The 22,880-nt window shown below is 39.9% G+C and overlaps 1 protein-coding gene across 4 annotated transcripts in view; it reads left to right on the top strand.

Moving 5' to 3' along the window:
* The first annotated feature begins 243 nt into the window (after positions 1-243).
* The window catches only part of LOC311085990 (uncharacterized protein), a 59,569-nt gene continuing 36,932 nt past the window's right edge, over positions 244-22,880 (top strand). For 2 of the 4 annotated variants that reach the window (XM_084118609.1, XM_084118611.1), the window contains exons 1-9: positions 3,521-4,168; positions 16,981-17,289; positions 17,374-17,419; positions 17,712-17,770; positions 18,412-18,448; positions 18,542-18,628; positions 18,761-18,861; positions 19,305-19,477; positions 20,647-20,712. In XM_084118609.1, coding sequence (XP_083974735.1) covers positions 3,790-4,168; positions 16,981-17,289; positions 17,374-17,419; positions 17,712-17,770; positions 18,412-18,448; positions 18,542-18,628; positions 18,761-18,861; positions 19,305-19,477; positions 20,647-20,712 — 1,257 coding nt within the window. In that variant the 5' untranslated portion in view covers positions 3,521-3,789. Of the gene's footprint in view, positions 459-3,520; positions 4,169-16,980; positions 17,290-17,373; positions 17,420-17,711; positions 17,771-18,411; positions 18,449-18,541; positions 18,629-18,760; positions 18,862-19,304; positions 19,478-20,646; positions 20,713-22,880 lie in introns of those variants that run through there. The other 2 variants (XM_084118610.1, XM_084118608.1) reach the window with 2 other exon arrangements.

Raw genomic sequence — 22,880 nt, forward strand, 5'->3', positions numbered from 1 at the left:
ATGAAATAAGATGCTTGTGTAAATTCTGTTCTGCCTGGTTCGTAATATGCATGAAGCACACCATGCACTATATATAAAATATCTCTTTTTATGAATTAAGGGTCAATAATCTATAAGGTCTTCAGCTTCAGTGTTTTGTACATTGTATTTGTGCATATTTCTTTGGGAAGTGTTGTACTGTAAGGCTGCCTCAGCTCTTTGCTTTTATCTAAACCTTTTCAAGTGCATGTAAAATACTCTTTTGTCAAACCATTCATAGAGTGTGTGTGTGTGCGCGCGCAGGATTGATGATGTCTCTGCTGACTTCAGTTTTCATTACATCAATGAGTAGAAACAGGAACGGCTCATTATCAGAGGCAGGAAGTCAAGATTTTCATTTCAGGTTCTGTCTTTTACTCATTCAGACGGTCACATGGCTCTTCCTCCGATTCTCCTTGGTGTTTTACTTTACACTGCAGGTAAGAAAGAAATTACATTCTTAATCTTCCCTCAAAACATGCTTTTATATTTGTTTGTAGAAACTAGCCTGTTCTTCTGTTGTTTCTTTGTATACTTTGATTGATTTCACTTCTTAAAGACAGCAGGGTGAGCAAGTACTGCATGTAGATTTGATTATAAGTGTGTATATATAATATATTCTACTTTACAGCCACTGTTCAGTTTATATTCAGCTGTGTAAGACTTGAACATTGCATAAAAAACCTTTCAACAGCTTAAAAAAAACAACAACAACAAAAGAACTTCCAGTAACCGTACAGTTGCAACACTCATTGTTGACTTGGAAATTTTTAAAATGACAGTATTAAAATAAATCACTGGAATGTTCTTAACACAAATGTACCATTTCATTTGATGTCTATATCCCACTATTTCTAAAATCACCTTCCTCTGACCATGACTTAACACTTTCATATTGTCATATTATGTTACATTATATTGTATTAAACTTAAAAAGTCCCCCTTTCTATATTTCACCTGCTGTAAGTTCAACAACATCAAACACATTCATAAGTTAATGGAGGCAGGAGGTCAAACCAAATAAAAACCACTGGACATGCTGAACAAATAATTATTTGATGCATATATTTTTTATTTAATTTGAAAATTGTTTTAGCTATTTCGTACCAGTATTATCATTAAAGCTTAAAGTTCTAAAGTAGTGGTTTGAGAAAACTTGTTTATAACATAACTTGTTTAAATCCTCGGAAGTGTGTGTGTGTGTGTGTGTGTGTCTGTGTGTGTGTGTGTGCGTGCGTGCGTGTGTGTGTGTGTGTGTGTGTGTGGTTTAGGTATGTTATGGGGACAAAGTGTACCCGAAAAAAAATACCAGACATTTTTGATCTTGTGGGGACATTTTTTTTTTTGGACCCCATGAGTAAATCAGCTTATAAATCATACTAAATTAGGTTTTTTGACAATTTAAAAATGCAGAAGGTTTTCTTAGATGTGTAGGATTGTTTTGGGTTAGGAGATAGAATATACAGTTTGTACAGTATAAAAATCATTATGTCTGTAGAAACCCCCCATAAAACATGGAAACCCATGTGTGTGTTCGTTCTCCAAATGTCCCCACGAAGATAGAAAATTGTGTAATATTTTGACATTGATAATGTAAAAATGCAGAAGGTTTTCTGTGATGGGTTAAGTTCCTATTGGCTCACTGAAGAGTTAAAGGCCACTGTCGGAGTGACCTCTCTCCTCTCTCTTCTCTGCGTGTTCTGGTTGCTGTTCGAGTGTGAACTCACCCGGCCTCAGAGCTCACACACCACATCAAGACACAGGCCTCAACACATCAAGACATGTGTAACTTCCTCAACCATTAGAGAGTCAAACTAAAATTGCAAGTTCATCATCATTTCTTTGTTTAACATGGAAGAAATTGATTGCAACTTCAACACCATTGACTCAAGTATCAAGTCATCAAGCATCAAGTCTTTATCCTGAGACTGCATCCAGACGCTTGTTCAAGGGATACTTCACCCAAAAATGAAAATTCTGTGATCATTTACTCTCCCTCAAGTTGTTCCAAACCTGCATGACTTTCTTTCTTCTCCTGAACACAAAAGAAGATATTTTGAAGAAAGTCGGTAACCAAATGTCTGATGGACCCCATTGACTTCCATAGTAGGAAAAAAAACATACTATGGAAGTCAATGGGGACCAGCAACTGTTTAATTACCAACCTTCTTTAAAATATCTTCTTTTGTGTTCAGCAGAAGAAAGAAAGTCATACAGGTTTGGAACAACTTGAGGGAGAGTAAATGATCACAGAATTTTCATTTTTGGGTGAACTATCCCTTTCAACGGACCGTCTACTCTCCACCTGCTGACATAATGCGTAAACATTATGGGAAGTGCGCTAGCCAGACGGGATTTAAAGTTTGTCTGGAGACCCAAGTTTGCTTTGTAGACGAAAAAACGTACCAAGCACATACTGAAACCTAACGTGTGTGTGTGTGTGTGTGTGTGTGTGTGTGTGTGTGTGTGTGTGTGTCTGTGTTGTTTGCCTTTGGCTTCATGTTCTATTGTCCTGTCTTGTTTTGTAATGTGTAGGGGAGACCTGAAATGAACACTTCCAATTTTTCCAACTAGAAACAATACACACAAACACACAAATAGTGTTCAATTGTTGAAGCTGGTGCACATTTGCTCATTTTATTCAGTTTTGTTACACACACACACACACACAGCAATTATGTTAAAAAGCCTGTGTTGAATAAAACCTTTCAAATTAATTTTTTATACATTTTCTAATGTTACATCTAATGTAAGTTTCAACTAACCCGGACTATGTATTGTAACATTTCATTCCTCGTTTGAAACTGTTGCTATACTGTATTCTGGATATAGGCTACACTACTTTTTTCTTTTGAATGGCCGTCAACAGAGACATCAGTTTTTTTTTTTTTGTCTGCCCATATACTGTATGTATCTCACTGTATCTGATTTCCATGTGGTGAACAGTGCCGGTGGAGCTGAGGTCAGTCTCTGCGTGAATGTGTTGCTTCTTTACTGACTCGTGTGTTTTTGTGGTTGGTTTCTGTCCAAAGGCCACAGTGCAGATTCACACTCACACATTATTATTTTACTTGCACACTCACTACAGGAACCAATGTAGACACATTTTTAAATATTCTTGAATACATTTTAAATACATAATTGTGAATTATTCTAAGGAAATATGAGACACTGGGGATGGTTGCAATACTTTTTTATCTCAAACTTTAATATAATTTTTTCCTATACTCTTTGCTATGAATAGTGTTTTGAAATATTTTGAGTTGTAATATTTGAAAACATGTACAGTTTAGATTTTGTATGCATTTATTTTGTCAATCAAGACGTACAAGTTTTATATCAAATTGAACAAGAGAATCTGCTTATTCAGATTATACCACTACTACAGTATCTTTTAACATGCTTTAACCTGTTCACAAATCAAATTAGCCATAAGTAAAATGTTGATTGTTGTTGTGTTGTGGCTAGTTTGAGTTTGCTGCTGCTACTTTGCTCACTTGCTGATGCTTATTTTATGTGGTTTCAGGCGATGATATTTCTGTTCTGAAACGGAAACAGAGACACTTCAAGAAGTGACCAGCTCCTTTCATACACACACACTCCACTAGCGCACACACTCCACTATAGACATGATTTACCTTCTGATTCTCTGTGGGATTTTACTTTACATCTCAGGTAAAATATATATAATTTTGTTTAAAGTATTACTAAACCATTGTATAGTCTGTTGTTAATTTTTTTTAATGGTTTAAGTTATAATTCCACTACATCATGTGCAGTTTGTGTTTTATGTTTTCTCCCATACGTTTATTCTTGTCCACAGGTGATGCTAGAGTTAATACACTGAAACTTAATATAGCAGTGAAATCTGGATCATCTGGCATTATTCCATGTGTGTATGATAAACAACATAATAAAAAACACAAATATTTCTGTCAGGGGACATATTGGAGCTCTTGCAGTATATTGGCATTTGCAACAGGAAAGACAGGAAAATATTCCATCACTGATTATCCAGACCAGAGTATTTTTACAGTGCGATGGGACAAACTGGAGATCTCCGACACTGGATATTACTGGTGCGCTGTGGAGATTGGTGGCCCTGGCACTGTAGACGCTGGTTATTATTTGTATCTGACGGTACAATCAGGTAAAAAACTTCTTTCCAAATTACAATTTACGAATTACAGTTTTGTTTTCTGACAATGCAATTTATTAAAATAGAATAAATATGAAATGATTAAGCTATAAATAGCGTTATAAATAATGTAAAAGGTAAGTGTTGTTGTTGGGTTATATATTTATTATAAATATAATATAATACAATATAAAAATGAAATAATGAAGATATAAATAACATTGTAAATAATATAAAAGGTATAGGCTAAGTGTTGTTGGGTTATAATATGTATTTCTTTACACACAAGTAAACCGAATTACACCTTTAAAGTATTGGGTTTCAACTTACTCAAATATCTAATGATACATATGTAAAAAAAATAATACTTTTAAAAAAGATTGAAAGTGATTCCAATTTTGACTTATATTACTAAGATGCGATTAGTTAGTTTACAGATTTATAAGATTATATAGTTTACTCTTTATCATAGAAATGGACAATGGCGAACATATTTAGACAGTTTGTGAACAGTTTTATATAACTTTTAAAAAGTCCAGTACAAACGTTACTGCCACTCATCAACGGCAGCTGTCACAGTTGGCGACAAGAACAATCCTCCGGCTAGACCATCCCGTTTAACAACGTTCAGTCAGACCGTTTCACACATACTCCTGTGCAGTACAGTACCACAAATACATAGACATTTTTACAGGCCTAAATATGACAACAATCACATAACCCATAGAGAAAGTTTAGGAATAGTCACACATAATTTATACACATACTGTAAAAGCAGGATATCAGGGTTTTAAAATCAAACGTAAAAGAAAACAATGTATCACGGTTGTTTAAACCAATGAACATTATGTGTCGTCAGCAAATCGTTTCCCATCGATAACGTTCCCATTAAGTTATAAAAACGTTATTTCTGAATGTTCTAGAAACGTTCAAAGCGTCCACTTTTTTAGACGTTGTATTAACGTTATTTCTTAGTTATAAGAACGTTATTCAAAACGTTATTAGAACGTTCAATTCTCCTGTTATATAAACGTTGTATTAACGTTCTTGCTTGGTTATAAGAACGTTATTCAAACGTTATTAGAACGTTCAATTCTTAGGTTATAAGAACGTTTCCATAACGTTCCCATTAAGTTATAAAAACGTTATTTCTGAATGTTCTAGGAACATTCAAAACTGTAATGATGCTGGCTGAATCAAAGGAGGAATCAGGATCCATGTGCAACAGCTTTAATTAAACAGACTCAGAACTAGACAGACATAGACTTAGACTAGGGAACATGACTCAGGAACAGGAACAGGAACAGGGAACAGGGAACAGGGAACAGGAATCAGGAACAGTACAAACAACATTACAAAGTCAAGAACCCACAAACACTGACACAATACACAGGGTTTAAATACAGAGACAAACAAGCTAAACAAGATAACAAGGGGGCGTGGCTAATCAGAAACACCTGAGGAAACTAATCAACATAACAGGGAACTGTTAAACAAGGGACAAGACAGGGGAACACAGACATGAATCATGACATAACCCCCTCTCTATGGGCGGCTCCTGACGCCCAACAAAACAAAAAAACAATAGTTCAGGAGGGTGGTGGAGCGGAGGCGGACCCGGGGGCGGGATGGAGGGCCAGGCCCATGGAGCGGCAGAGGGCCTGGAGACTGCGGCAGGACGAGAGGCCAGGGCGGATCAGGCTGTGCAGGCGACCAGGGCGAAGCAGGCATTGCAGGCGAACAGGGCGGAGCAGGCAGTGCAGGCTGTGCCGGCGACCATGGTGGAGCAGGCAGTGCAGGCGGCCAGGGCGGAGACGACCCTTCAGGCGGCCAGGGCGGAGCAGACGGTTCAGGGGGACCAGGCGGACCTGGCGGTTCAGGGCTACAGGGCGGACCAGACAGTACAGGAGACCATGGCAGCGTGGCCTCCATGATCCTATCAGGGGACCTCCTGCCCCCCCCAAAAATTTCCTTGGGGGCGGCTATGGGGTTATGGGCAGGAACAGACACCGGCTCAGGAACAGACACCGGCTCAGGAACAGGAACAGACAGCGTGGCGGCGGCCATCTCTGCTGAGGGCTCAGGTTCAGGCGTGGCGGCAGCCATCTCTGCTGAGGGCTCAGGTTCAGGCGTGTCGGCGGCCATCTCTTCCGGAGACACTGGCTCGGCGACGGCCATCTTGTCCGAAGACACTGGCTCGGCGGAGACCATCTTGTCCTGAGACACTGGCTCGGCGGGCGTGACGTGAACAGTCTCTGGATCGGCAGAAGTGACGTGAACAGTCTCTGGATCGGCAGACGTGACGTGAACAGTCTCTGGATCGGCAGACGTGACGTGAACCGTCTCTGGATCGGCAAACGTGACGTGAACAGTCTCTGGATCGGCAGACGTGATCTCAGGAACAGAAAGAAGCTCAGGAAGCATGAAGGCGGCCATCCTGGGTACCAGAATTAGGCGTGGCCGCCTTCTTGGCTGGAGACTCCCCAAAGCTGCTGCTAGATCCATTTTTGGTGGGTTCTTCTGTAATGATGCTGGCTGAATCAAAGGAGGAAGCAGGATCCATGTGCAACAGCTTTAATTAAACAGACTCAGAACTAGACAGACATAGACTTAGACTAGGGAACATGACTCAGGAACAGGAATCAGGAACAGGGAACAGGAACAGGGAACAGGAACAGGGAACAGGAACAGGGAACAGGAACAGGGAACAGGAACAGGGAACAGGAATCAGGAATCAGGAACAGGAATCAGGAACAGTACAAACAACATTACAAAGTCAAGAACCCACAAACACTGACACAATACACAGGGTTTAAATACAGAGACAAACAAGCTAAACAAGATAACAAGGGGGCGTGGCTAATCAGAAACACCTGAGGAAACTAATCAACATAACGGGGAACTGTTAAACAAGGGACAAGACAGGGGAACACAGACATGAATCATGACAAAAACGTCCAGTTTTTTAGACGGTGTATTAACGTTATTTATTGGTTATAAGAACATTATTAAAAACATTATTAGAACGTTTAATTATCTCGTTATAAAACGTTGTATTAACATTATTGCTTGGTTATGAGAACGTTATTCAAAACCTTATTAGAACATTCAATTCTCCTGTTATATAAACGTTCTCTTAATGTTTTTCTAAGATTATGAAAAACGTTCTTAAATCATTACATTCACTTGTTTAAACATTCTCAATGTTTTTGCATATAATGTATATATGACAATCATTTTATGAAAGCACCTTATTAAGAACTTTCAGATTTTAAAATTAAGACAAAAGATCTAGAAAGATAATTAAAATCAAAAAGACCCATGAATCATGTCTATAATATGTGTAATGTAGTCCACTGAAGGCGAGCTGAAGTGAACCAAAGTGTTGTTTATTTCAAGATACAGATACAATTGAATCCGACTTGGGTTAAATTGAAATATGAAATTAACATGAAAATAAACCTGGACTAAAACATAGAACAAACTGATTAAACTTCAAAATAATGAAACATGAAACAAAACTAAAACTACCTCTTTACCTAACCCTAACCTATCAGCAAGCTAAAAAAATATATATATATATATATTTTTTTTAAATGATTATCCACGATCACATCAGCTTCCACTTCCGGCACATCGGACTGGACTGGACTAAACCCTGAGAGGATCTCCGGAGAGAGATCCACAGGGAGAAAATATAACAGTGTTGTATTAAAGTGTGGTGAGATTAGTATAAAAGCACTGGGATGCTGTACTTGCTCATGCAGAATATCTAATTAGATTTTCTGACAATTTACAAAAAGTTTAATCTGCTTTGGAATATTGGGTTCGCCACGTCTTTTAAATTCGAACACATTATTCTCTATGAGTGTACACACACCGGCGGCAACTAACACAGTGTTGTTCTCAGTGAAATATGTTATTTAACTGAGTTTGTTAAAGTCTGCGTGAACCGGAAGTTGCAAACGACTTTTCTCCAGTGCTGTGACGTATTTTCCCAGTGAAACGGAATATTGAACAGAGGGCAGGGTTTTACTCTAGCGCTCCTCCTCTCCATCTCTTGCTCATTACAGACTAACGATTTGAGGGGAGTGGTTTTATGGAGAGAGAATTGTGTCTTTATTACATGCGAGAAAATAAATGATCTGAGAGAGAAAAAGAAGATCAAGAGAAAAAGTTATCACACTGATAGCAAAAAAGCATTTCATGAGAGAAAAAAAAATATTTGAGAGAAAAAGTTTTCATACCAATAGCAAAAAATAATAATATTTGACACTAAAAAAAGTTTTGAGAGAAAGTATTTTCTCATAGAACATAAAAAAATATAAATTTGAATTTTTTAAAATTATTTCTGAGAAAAAAAAATCTCAAAATACTTTGAAAAAAACTCTCAAATATATATTTTTGCTATCAGTGTGAAAACATTTTCTCTAAAAAAAGTGTTTCTCTCAAAACGCTTTTCTTTGCTCTTGATGCAATTTCTTGCTCTCATGTCAGGATTCTGCTTTCACTGTGAAAATTGTGTCATGGGCGGGGCCACGTTCCTATTGGCCAATCAGGTGAGCATCGTCTTGTCTTGGGAGTCGAACTGAATCATTATACCATTGTTCGGTTCACCGACATAGATGCCCGCCTCTGCCTTAGCACGGACATTCCAATGTTTGGGTAAGATGATTCACGGTGATCATATGCCTGGTTCAGATTACAAGAATGTTGTGTCTGTTACGATAGTCACGGTGTCAGATTACACGATTTTGACTCCTAAAAATCTTGTTATGTCGTGGATGGACAAGAAATATGTCAGACTACACGTTGCTTTCCGACCAGTCACCGCGAGCCGTCTCACGCACACATTCACTCGCACATACACGCACTCACTCAAATACACACACACCGCACACACACACACACACACACACACACTGTGCTCGCTCGCTCACTCACTCGCGCGCACACACACACACACACACACTTACTGTGCTCGCTCACTCACTCGCGCGCACACACACTGTAGCTCGCTCACTCACTCGCGCACACACAATCGCTCACTCGCACACACACAATTGCTCTTGCACACACTCACTCGCTGTCGCACACACACACACACACACACACACACACTCGCTGTTGCTCTCACTCTCACTCTCACTCACATACTCACTCTTGACGGAACCCGTCGTGGAGGACCGTTAAGCCGGGTTTTCGCCTGGAAAGCTCTATAGAAATCTGGCACTCTGTTGAACGAAGTTAAACTGAGAGAGCGTTCACAGACACCAAAATGAACGAGTTCACAGCAGGGGCGTAACACAAGATCCCGGGCCCTATGCATGATGGGCCCCCGTGTTCCTCATAAAAAATAATAATAATAATAATAATATGGCCTCTGCACACATGAATCTGTAGACCTAGATTATAGCGTAATAACTATTAACTGTAGGCTAAATGCTTAGAGTAGCCTGATAATTTGTCATGTGTGCACCATAGACTGTAAAAAAATATGGACGTATTGTCCGTGACGTCACCCGTAGGTTTCTGAAGAGCATTTTTGAAGCCTAAAGTGGGCGGAGCCGGCCGTCGCCATCTTGGCCTTGCGTCACTCCCGGATAACAGAAAATAGACAAACAGGCGGGGCGTGAGTGGAGCTGAGGAGCCTGGCTATCTGAAATCACCTAGCTCGACGTGATCGAGTTAGCTGATGATGTAAAGCCAATTAAACGTTCCTATTTTTGCCCTTCGAAATATTATAATAGTTAAAAGACATGGCTACAAGTGAGACTGTGTATTACTTCGAGAGTGTTTGTGTATGACAGTGATTTATGTGCATACATGTCCGTCACTCTTTCATGGTCCGTCAGCGCGGCATCGCTCAAGTTCGTAGAGAGCTTATTCAGTCCATTTTAAATTCTGATGTTGGCCGTCTCTCAAATGGGTTATGGTTTAACCGTTAAACCATAGATATATTGCCTTTGAAGTGCAAATAAATGCGCTAGAAAATCCGCGCTCATTCATGCGCATTTATTGCACGGACGGAGAAGCGCCGACGCCTGCATGATTTCATCTGACGGTAACTTACATAAGCATATTATAATCCATCTGTTCCATGGGAGCAGAACGAACGAGCATTTATTGACGTTTTAAATTTGAAAACCCCAAAAAGCAACGAAATTGTCAGACATCCATTAGTGCATGTTCACAGAGGAAAACAACTGAAATACAGCGCTGGTTGTTCTCTCGAACGATAACGACGGAATCCAAAGACGTGGGCTTTGTAACGTTACCCAAGTATTAAATTGTATGAAATAATAATCCCGAAAAAAAGCACAAACACTGCAGAGATGGCAAGTTCAGCAGCTAACATTGCTGAGGTGAAGTGACGGCTAGTAACAGCAGACAAACGGCTAGCACTGACAGCGGCAATCCATCTGTCACTCAAGTGGCTTGGCCACACCCTTAAATTTAAATATTAATCAACTAAACGGACGAGTTATAAAATAATTCACCCCCCTCACAGTTGTTATGAAGGGCAAAATTAGCTGTATAGGCCAAATCCACATACAGACACCAGGCTTTAAACACGTTTTTTTCTGCTGTAAAATTTGGCATTTTAACATGGGGGAGATACAGATTTGACTCACTTCTGACAACAGCCTCAAGCGGCCAGTCAACGAATTGCAGTTTAACTCACTTCCGTGTTGGTTTCAAGAGAGAGACGGGGAGGTTGCCGCTTGGTGTGCACACACCAGGCACGGCGTCATGGGTGGGCCTGACGGGCCTAGGCCCACCCACTTTTCAACAGGCCCACCCAAAAAATAACTAAAAAATAATAATTAATATATTCTAATTTTGTCAAGAATTATAAAAAAAAATCGTCAATAAGCTCATAATTTGTACTAAAATAGTCTAAATGTTTAGTTTTAAAAACAATTTTAAAAAGCTGGCTATGTCTATTTTGATGTTTCTGCGCAAGTTCAGCAGACAGTTCGGGTTTGTTCCGATCAGAGCTCGTGAGCGGAGAGCGCATTTCTGAATATTCCGCTCCGCTCACTCATTCCGCAGGGTCGCTCGCTCAACCCAGAATGGCCTGCTGGTTCGAAAATATGTGGAATAAGGGCTGCCTCCGACTAATTTTTTTTTCTAGTCGACTAGTAGTTGTTCATTTAAGCCATTCGTGGACAAATCGCCGCTTTATATTAATTTAATTACTTAAATAGGCTATAGCCTACAGGATAATAAGCGTTATGACCGCACGCATAAAGCTTGCCACAACCGGTTAAAGTAATGATTATGAATGTGTCTAAATTAGCAAGGAGACATTTAATTGTTTAGTAATAAACTGGTGTTTTCTGTGTCGCTGCAAAGATGAAGTTGACGATGCGAGTCCGAGAGAAATGCACGCCAGAGAGAAATGCACATTTCATATGGATTATATAATCAGAGAGTAGCCTATAGCCTATTTATTTTGGTTTTAATATTTTCGTTTAAAAGTAGACATTTCAAGCTTTCTGTAATATATAGCCTATATTTCTCAAATCTGTGAGGCACAAGCTGAGTTTCGGCGCCTTCCAGTTCACATGCAGTGATCGTACCGGCGCCTTATTACATTGTCTTATTTATTAAATACGGGCAATTGATTGATAAAACATTGATCAAAATTAAGATACAATTTATACAAAACGAAAATCTTTTAAAAAGAGTTTTCTATAAAACAAAACTTAATGAAGTCGTCAAAATCATGTTTTACCAAAAACAGCGCCGTTTGCTAGGAGGGCGCCAGCGCCTCTGCCTTTCAGCGCCTCTGCCTCGCGAGTGGATGATAGCCCTGAAGACGCCTAGCAATGATATACCTTTAGTGGTAGTATACCTTTAGTTAAGCTATACCTTAAGAGTCTTCGTAGCGCGCTAAGAGACAATGTTATCGGAAAATGCAGCCCAGGTATGATGCCTATGATGCGTAACGGAGATTCCAATTCCTTCTTTGGTCAGAACCATGGAGAGCGATCGCGGATAGGTCTGTCCTATGCACCGAAACTTTTAACAATGCAACAAAATATTAAAAGAGCATCAAGCTATTAAAATCTATATCATGTATACGCACAGATAATATAACTGTAGGCTATTTTAGTCAATATTTTTTTATTAGGTTAAGCATTGATTGGATAACGTTTTTTTTATATTTTTTTTTTAACGTTTTTAATTTAAGGCCCACCCACAATTGGTCTGGCCCATCCAAAACTGGAATCCTGGCGCCGTGCCTGGCACACACATTTCAAACCTCCTTTCAACATTCTCTAGCCTACTTTACTGTGGTTACTAAGTTTAAGCTAAATGATATTACAATTTTTTTTTGTATATAACACTCAACGTAGGTTATATAATTGCTAATTATTGCTAATTTTAGATATTATAGCCTATTAATTTAAAATTAAACAGGTTTCAATTTAGGCTATTATAATGGTGTGTTGTGCAAACAGCATTGTTAGTGTACAGTTTATTTATTTAGCCTTTTCCTCAGATTACATGTATAACCAAATTATCATCTGAAAGTGTATGTTCTGCTCTTTCAGTGGGTTGTCTCAGTTGATTTTTAGCACTAACGATCGCGGAGATATTCAAGCAGTTTAGCACTACAGATTTCGTGTTCTAGATTGTGCTCACCTTTCTTTGAAAATAAGTCAGTTACCAATTGTTTCCCCTCATTTTGTTTTCTTTCCTTCTAATGTCGTTCCTTTCATTTTGGGGGGCCTGATTTGCCTTGCTTTGAGAAAGACATTTCTACAGCAGAAGTTTGCGCTCCTCCAGATGCTGAACTATAACTAACATAAACAAAATGCGTGCAGATGGACTAAACCATTTGGCGCATTAGCAAGGGGTGGGACCAGTCAGTCAATCAACAAAGTTATTCAGCCAATACACTAATTTTACATTTCATCTGACATTCATTATGAAATTTAATTAGGAAATGAAAATATCTAGGTAACATAAAATATATTCCAGACTTTTCAAGGGCCCTCTCTCCCTTTGGGGCCCTGGTACTGGTTTTACCCCCAGTCCGACGCCCCTGGTTCACAGTAACGTTCATCAGGCAGTAATACAGTAGGCTACTTTCAGTTCACGTTCGCCCAAAATATGAACGAGTTCATGAACTATCGTTCAATGAACCGTTCAGGCACAACACTGATAGTGCTATAGCCTACCTATAGTGAGAGATACAGATGCTAAACACATGAATAAAAATCATTTTAGGTTATAGTTAAGTTATAGGTTCAAACAGGAAATGTATCATATTGACCTTAAAACAAAATTGTTTATTCTGAGTCCGAGTAAAACTGTGGAGGTTGTATATGATGAACTAGGGCTGGGCCTGGGCGATATATCGGATGACATTGTTATGCGCATCTCGTCAGTAAAGCCGGTTCCTTGATTAGTAGTAAATCGCCATCGCCTGCTTTCAGATGAAGCGGCATTAACACAGAGCCGTAGTTCACTGACAAGCTGAGCAATATCGCATTAATTATCGCAGGCAATACGTCCATGATCATCTAAGATCACCATGAATCATCTTGCCCAAACATTGGAGTGTCCGTGCTCAACTGATCCACTTGTCCGACACGACTGTTGCGTGGTGTCGCGACGCCTCCCCACATTGGTACGTTGATGGGCGTTTACCGCTATGGGCGTGGTTTTGACCGAGTGGGAAATGTAACAGAGGACCTGCGAGAGACTTCCCTCCGTCTCCATATGCTCTACTTCTATTGGAGAGACGCGTCGCGTTTAACGGAATTCATTTGCATAAAGATGGGCATCGGCCAGCTTTTTGACGCGCAGCATTTTTTCAAATGAAGCGCCGCCTTCCCGGAATGCTTTGCGGGCACGTCAAAGTCGCTTGACGTCACCCATAGGAATATAGTGGAGAGCGGCGCGACAGAAGTGTCGCACGGACAAGTGGATCAGTGGCAGAAGGCTGATTTATACTTCTGCGTCGGACCTACGCCGGAGCCTCTACGCTGTAGGCAACGCGTTGGTTTTCATTTATACTTCTGCGTCGTTGTCCGCGTTGACACGTGCAGAGGGAGCATGTGAAACCCGAGGGAGTGGTCCTAGCAGACCAATCACAGCGCTTGCGTCCGCGTAGAGTTGACGCGGTGTTAAGGCCTATTTATACTTCTGCGTCGAACTGCCGCCGTAGCTACGTCGTAGGCTGTGTGTAGCGCGCATACCCTACGGCGTACCCTGACGTGCACCTCTCCAAAAATTTAACAACGCGTCAATTCTACGCGGACGCAAGCGCTGTGATTGGTGTGCCAGAACCCCTCCCTCGGGGTTTCACATGCTCCCTAGGTGCGCGTCAACGCGGACAACGACGCAGAAGTATAAATTAAAACCAACGCGTTGCCTACGGCGTATAGGCTCCGGTGTAGGTCCGACGCAGAAGTATAATGAGGCCTTTACATTTTTGAAGAGGTGCACGTCAGGGTACGCCGAAGGGTACGCGCGCTACACACAGCCTACGACGTAGCTACGGCGCGAGTTCGACGCAGAAGTATAAATTGGGCTAGAGGCGGCATCTATGCCGGTGAACCTAACAATGGTATAATGATTCAGTTCGACTCCCAAGACAAGACGATGTTCACCCGACTGGCCAATAGGAACGTGGCCCCGCCCATGACACAATTTTCACAGTGAAAGCAGAATCCTGACACGAGAGCAAGAAATTCCATCGAGAGCAAAGAAAAGCATTTTGAGAGAAACACTTTTTTTTTTTTGAGAAAATGTTTTCACACTGATAGCAAAAATATATATTTGAGAGTTTTTTTCCAAGTATTTTGAGAGATATTTTTTTTCTCAGAAATAATTTTTAAAAATTCAAATTGATATTTTTTTATGTTCTATGAGAAAATACTTTCTCTCAACTTTTTTAGTCTCAAATATTATTTTTTGCTATTGGTATGAAAACTTTTTCTCTCAAATATATTTTTTTTCTCTCATGAAATGCTTTTTTGCTATCAGTGTGATAACTTTTTCTCTCAAACTTTTTTTTTCTCTCAGATCATTTATTTTCTAGCATGTAATAAAGACACAATTCTCTCTCCATATGGTTTAGCGTTTCCCAAACCAAGTCCTCAAACCTACGTCATCAGAGAAGGGACGCCATTCCAGACCGGAAGTAACTTTTCAGACTTTGATTAAAGATTACGACGGCAAACAATTTTTTTCTGTGTTTTAACTTGCACGGATTAATTGTTCACCACAAGACTAGTAATATGCGCTAACAAGGTAAATAGGGTCAATTTTGATTTCAGTTGGACTTTAAGCAGTTTTTGAGATTTCAGTATTCCCCAATTCAAATAGATAGTACTTTCCCAAAAATAGCTGCCTGGAGGAATTGAAAATATGGCCTTCCATACACTGTATATTATAAATAGCACAATTTACTATACTGATGGTTGTTAAAACGCGTAATTACAGTCTGTGAAAACTGGGGTCCATTACTGTTGTCAAGTGCTCGATCCAAATATCAAATTTAAAGGGGTGTTTCTAAACTAATAATAATATTTTAATAAATATTTTAACCCCCCCCCCCCAAAAAAAAAAAATCAGTGCACTGTCACTGTATATACAAATTATGTTTCTGAAGTTGTTTTGCAGAAGATAAAAGCTGTATGATTAATTTGTAATTACTAATATTTGTTTTAATTTAGTAACGTTTTTAAAACGTTCCACTAACAAGTAAGAATAACGTTTTAATGCTAACGTTTTTAGAACGTTTATCAATGAAGTTAATCAGCATTGTGATAAAAGTGTCTAATTCATACAACAAGCAAAATGCACTCAACTTAAATGAATACTGCTATTTCCTTTTGAATACATAATTATTTTATATTCTGGGATTTTTTTTTCTGACCATAAAAAATAAGTTAAATAATGTCAGTGCATTGTGTCATTAGTTGTGTCACTGGATTTGCAGAATAAAAAGCTGTATAACTAATTTGTAATGACTAATATATATATTTTTAACATACTAACGTTTTTAAAACGTTCCACTAACAACGTAAGAATAACATTTTAATGCTAATGTCTTTAGAACGTTTATCAATGACATATAACGTTGGCACAACGTCATAATAACGTTACAGCAAGAACGTTTTTGAAAACTTTTAGAGAACTTTCAGAAAACGTTAGCCAATGTTCTGAGAACGTTCCCTGTTAGCTGGGTCGCAAGAGTTTTTTTACATAGCCTACGTCAGCAGGACATCAGAGCCTTGTATACAGTCTACGGTACAGGACCACTCGGACACATTTTTAACCGGCATTTCACGGTTATCACCGGTGATCGCTTCTGCACTGATTTTGCTCTTCTCAAACAAGCGTATTCATTCTGGAGTTGGACTGGTTGCTCTGTAGCCTATTATTTAATGCACTGAAAAGAACCGTCTCATAAGAGTGATTCGTTTTGGATCACATTTACTCGCTGAATGTGGTTTAAAAAAGCAGTAAAGCGGTATCAGTGCAGGAGACATTTTTTGAATACGGAAACAGAAATTGTTATTTTTTGTACATTTTTTGTATTTTAGTACAGCATTCCTGCATATCAATTGAAGAATGAACTTTCTATAGTACAGGAACCAAACTTCCACATTTTTCGGTTCTGTGACTGTAACTGTTAAAAAATAAAACCAGTTTTGAATAAAGTGTGTTACCATATAGTAAACACTTACAAATATCAAATAAATCAAGATCAAGGGAATTTAGATAGGCCTATTTACATTTTATAGCCAATAAGACAATTGATGGACAAATCGTATTGTCTTTTTGACTGTGTTCAGCTCCTGGTGTGTATGTAAAGAGCAGCAGTGTATCTGGACATGAAGGTGATAATGTCAGTGTCCAGTGTTTCTACACTTCTGGATATAAGAATGAACTCAAACAGTGGTGCAGATATAAAGATGAGGGCTGTTACACTGGGAAGAGGACTAAAACATCCCAGAATCCATCAGTCCAGATCCGTGATGATAGGAAAAGCTTCTTCACTGTGTTGATGACTGGACTGAGACTCAGTGATTCTGGATGGTACCTCTGCTCTGTAGGAGATCTGCAGGCTCCTGTTCAACTCACAGTCAATGAACCCAAACCTGGTAAGATCACAAATAAGTTCAGCTGTAAAAATGGAGACACTCTTAATGGCCTAAAAATAACTAATAATGTTTTTCTTCTTTCAGTGACACATATTCCAACAACTACACCATCTGACCCCGAGACAGACAAGTAGGTGTACTTTTTGACCATTTAAAAGAATCAAATGCATACATTTGTAGCCCAAAACCCTGTTGATCCTGTTCCCAAAATTGGTCTACATGATTTGTTCACAATTTGGACTGATTAGGTATTTTTTAAGGAAAGACTTACACGAGAAGAGCATACAAGCCTACTTTGTTTTTGTGTTCCACAGAAGAAAGAAAGTATACAGTATACATACAGGTTTGGAATGATAAGACTCGATTGTACTTTCATTTTTGAGTGAACATATTTTTCTTTCTCTTTTTGCATTGTTTTGCAGGTACACAACTCAGACATCTGCAAACAGAAATCCCACAAGTGTGAATGAAATAATAACCAGTAAGGAGCAGCTGAACTGGGTTAATCAGATCAAATATTTTTAATGTGTTTAATTACCAATTATGAAATGACATGTGTAATCATTTATCCATCAGAAAAAAAATACTCTGGAGACAGTCGTTGTTTAGATGCACTGCATACAATGGAAGCCAATTTCAGCCACATACGGAAAAAATAATAATGCTTTAGTAAATCATATTTATGACATAAAAGTAGAATTTGACATAAAAAAGTCATAATTATGATACAAAAAGCTGAAATTCTATAAAATGTCAGAATTATGACAAAAGTCTAAATTATAACATAAAAAGTCATAATTATGACAACATTTTTAATTATGACATTAAAAAGTATGAAAATGTGTAAAATCATGCTTAATTCATAATTATAACAGAAAATTATGACATAACTCTAAATTATAAGAAAAAAAAGTCATAATTATGACATCAAAAGTCACGATTATGACATAAAGTCAACTTTTTATGTCATATGATTTTTTATTTTTATGATTATGATTTACCAAAGCATTCGTTTTTACCTTATGTGGTGGAAACGGGCTCCCATAACAAACAGCTTCTTTCATTAATGATAACACTCTGATCAAACTAAGAAACTTGTTTCTCTGTTTCTGTTTTTGGCAGCAGTTATGATTACTGATTTAAGACCTGAGACACGCATGTAAGTGTGAACATTGTTATTCAGTCATTCATAGCAACTGATACCAAACTATTACATGTCAACATAGGAATGTAATGTTAATTTTAATTGCAGAGATGAAGCTCATCCATCTCTAACAACAGCCTCAGCGACTATTAATATAAAAATACACCGCCAGGATGAGCAAAACTACTATTTAAGGCATGTAAATTAATTCATTTGCTTATATTGCATCTAAATTAGAAACAAAGCTTTAACAGATTAACTTTCTGCACAATAAAAGTGAGAATAGTTCTGTATGATAAACACACATATGTCTCTCCATCACTGCAGGCATGATGTGATTCTGCTCATGAGTCTTGTAGCGACGCTTGTGCTGTTCCTGCTTGTTTTTCTCACTGTAATAGTAACCTGGAGGCTGAGAAAGAAGCCGGGTGAGTTTTCTCTTTACACTTCTGGAGGACTGACAGTATGTTATTGTGCTTCATTTACAGCTATTTAATAAAGAAATCAATAAATGGGCATAATATACTGTATATATGGATTACAGTATGTGAGAAGAAAGAGGCTGTAAAGTGACTCGAGAGGCATCAAACTAGCACAATTACAAAAACGGGGACAAAAAAACGGGTCAAATTTAGTTTTGCATCATGATACACACACATTTGACAACAAAAAGATACAACTGACCAATCAGAATCAAGTATATCTTTTGTATATGCCATTCATAAACCCTGTCAACTGTAATTGTATAATCTTAAAAATAAAGGTTCCAAAAGCTGGTTTTCACAACAATAAAAACAATAAAAAAGGTTTTTCGTTAACAGTGTCTATGGAAAATATTATGATATATAATCTTCATATCTCACTCTGACAGAGAGGGGTCACATTAGAGAAGAAGAACATTTTAACACCACCAGTAATACAGTAAGTAGTTTACACACTGATGGAATTCAGAAATCTTCAGAAAAGAATCTAAATCTGTGTTTGTGTTTGATGCAGACCACCTCTGAAAACCAGATGACATCCATCAGTCCAGCAGCCGCTACTGTAAGTCATCAGTCCTCTCTGTAGACATTTACTGAGATGATGATTGAAAATTAATGATGCCTCAGTGGACGGCTGTTCGGTGACTTACAGTACTGTGATCTTTCATAAGGCAGTAAGTGTCGTCTTTGAATGCTCTGAATGACTGAGTCACACTGCAGTTTGGGCTGGGACGTCCTGTTTGTCCAAATCAAAAGGGAAACTTGATTTAGGATGGGGTGCTGGGGGAGGGGGGTCAACACATTTGATTAAGAAACAATATCATATCTATAAAACACATCAAACTCCACGTTGCACAACAAGAGTATTGGTGAGAAGAACACTTGTTACACAATTACACACCGGGATATTTAACTGCACATAACATTAGTGACATCATCGATACTGCTTGCAATAATGCAATGGGAATTGTCTACGGGAAGTAAATTTAGCCTTTAAATAAAAGGGTTTTGAGCTGTTGTTTACACTGCCACATACAATAAAAGTGCATGCACAGCGACAGGAACATTAAAATTAGCCCAAAAAACTTTTGCCTACCTTGCAGAACACTGAAGATGGACTTGGATTTTCTATTTTGAGATACAGTTTCTTCACATCATTTACAGCTCATGTCGGACACAAGAGGAAGGATTGGGATAGGCTTATCCAGTTTCGAGAAAGAAAACATCACATGCTAAATGAATACTAGTTAGAAAGAACTAGTTTTAATGCCCACATACAATTTATATTTAAAGTGTTTATTACAAATTAATTACTAAATGCTAAAAAGGAAATAAATGGAAATCCTCAGAATTCTTATTCTTAAAGCCACACCGCGGACTTTGTGACCTAAAGAGTTGACGCATACGAGTTATTTTAAATGATTCCTCAGGCCAATATACAGCGTTTGACACTATTAATGCTCCGAGCGGGGCTGCCCTCTTGAAATACCGCCTATGTAAGTTTGGAGAAGACGGACCGTCGTTGGTCAGGTCATGTGACCTGGAGAACGTATCGCTTTACGGCCATCACGTGACCATAGGCTCTGATATACTCATGGAGCAGACTTTTGCGACAGTGCTGCGGCGCTTGTGGCCTCTAGGGGCGCTAGACGTGAAAGTTACCGGTCTAGCGCCCCTAGCGCCCGCAAAAGTTCCGTGGTGTGGCTTTAAGCTGATCATGTTTATTCACAGGCTTTATCGTCAGTGGATCCAGAGGGCGACGTGATCTACAGCTCTGTGAAAAAACCTCGAAAGGCTGTGAGTTCATATCCATACACACCCTGCTCCTTCTTAATGACGTTATGAGCAAATGAAAGTAATTGATTGTAAATTAATAATAAATCTATTTGTACCATTTAAGTTTTTAGTTAGTGTAAACCTGTTAAATGTCACTTTGGAATAAGATTGCTGAAGTAAAAACACTTAAAAAAAGTTACTTTAAGTTTACTGTAAAGAAAATGTTCTGTACTAAACTTATTTTATGCAAAAATATATATTTTACAAAACAATTTGGACTCTGAAATTGCTAAAACATCAAAGCCACATACTAACCAAGCTGTGTTCCAAAGTTGGCTATAGGCCTACTAAAAATAGTTTTAGGGATGAATCTTTGATTTGGGAAGGAATTAGGAATGAACTCGGGGGCCATGACAATACTATGCGTGTCAGGGGAATGTGTTCGGGAGAGACCTGGACAGTATTGGGCACCGACTCGGAACCGTGCTCCGTGGCTGAAGGGATATACACATGACTGGACACTAGGATGTCCCCAAGGGCTGCTGAGGTGTCTCTCAGGGTATCACTGGCGTGCTCAGGGATAGACTCGGGAGCGCCCTCCTGGGCTGCACTGGCGTGCTCTGGGGCAGCTTCCTCCAAAACGGCGGGCTCAGGACTGACAGGAGCAGACTCGACTTGTTCATAGGCTGATGCAGTGATCTTGGTTGCTCTCTTCCTTCGTTTCTTTGGAGTCAGAAGACGATCTAGAACTTGACTCGAAGGTGGGAGAGAAAGTTTGTCACTGCAACCAGACTCTGGAGGTACTGGAACAGGCTTGACAGACTCTGGGATGACTGCAGTGGTCTTGATTGACTCAGTGGAAACTGCAGGAACAGTCTCAGCTGATACCAGGCTGACTAGAACTGACTTGACTGGATCTGGGGTGGCTGGACTTGACAGACTCAGGAGTCACTAGAGTGGACTTGACAGACACTGAACTTGGGGTGCCCTCGGGGGCTTCAGGAACAAACACTGGACATGGCTCCGGGGCTGGAGCCGACACTGGAACTTGCTCAGGGGCTGGAGCCGACACTGGAACTTGCTCAGGGGCTGGAGCCGACACTGGAACTTGCTCAGGGGCTGGAGCCGACACTGGAACTTGCTCAGGGGCTGGAGCCGACACTGGAACTTGCTCAGGGGCTGGAGCCGTCACTGGAACTTGCTCAGGGGCTGGAGCCGACACTGGAACTTGCTCAGGGGCTGGAGCCGACACTGGAACTTGCTTCAGGACCTCCCGGGCCAATGCGCTAGGGGCCTCTAAAAGGACATTTGACTTGCCAACATGGGACCTCCTTTTCTTCGGCTTCTGAGGGCATGACAGTTTGTGCTTGACTGGCTCTGGACTGGCATTCTTGTTCAAAACAGATGAAATGAGCTGCTCTGGAACTTGAGCGGGCTCATGGACTGTAGGAGACTCTGGACTGTGCTCAGGAGTGGCCTGCGTGGCAATGACAGCAGGCTCCTCGGAGACAAACTCCATGACTGTTACAGGGAAAGCAGGCCGCTTGAGAATCACCTCTCGGTCCAGGACAGTGAGAGCGGGCTGCTCAGGAACGGCCTCCTTGGCCATGATGGGCTCAATGAGAGCCTCTGGAATGGTCTCAGGGGCCAAAACTATGAGACTGCGCTGCTCTGGAATGGACTCCTCTGGGTAGACTGGAACGGTCTCTGCAGGCTCTGGGGTGACTGGAACTGGCTTGGGAAGATTTTGAACTGACTCGATGGAGACAGAGACTGATGCAGCAGTCCGAGCTGCCCTCTTCCTTCTCAACCTTTGTTTTTCAGTTGGATTCAAAAGAGCAAGAGCTTGACTCGACGAAGAAGGATGGGTGAGGTGGTCACTACTGTCAGGCTCTGGTGGTCTCAGGATCCTCCAATCCTTGCGATGATGCAGGTAATTGGTAAAATTCCAAAAGTCCAGGATCCTTAAATGCTCCATCTCCCACTGAGGAAGGGGATCATCCAGACAGTGGTTGAAAGCCTCTTTAGGAGCTGCATCATGGTACTCCAATCCCCTAGCCATTGTCCAGAAGAACTGGGCGAAGGATCGTACCTCACGGCCCTGCTGGCGCAGCGATGCCAACCGCTGCTGGAGTGCTAGTCTCTCCTGAGCTGTCGCCGGGGGGAACAACACGGATGCTCATTCTCCT

This window comes from Abramis brama, assembly GCF_963993115.1.
Source record: "Abramis brama genome assembly, chromosome: 7".
Lineage (NCBI taxonomy): Eukaryota > Metazoa > Chordata > Actinopteri > Cypriniformes > Leuciscidae > Abramis > Abramis brama.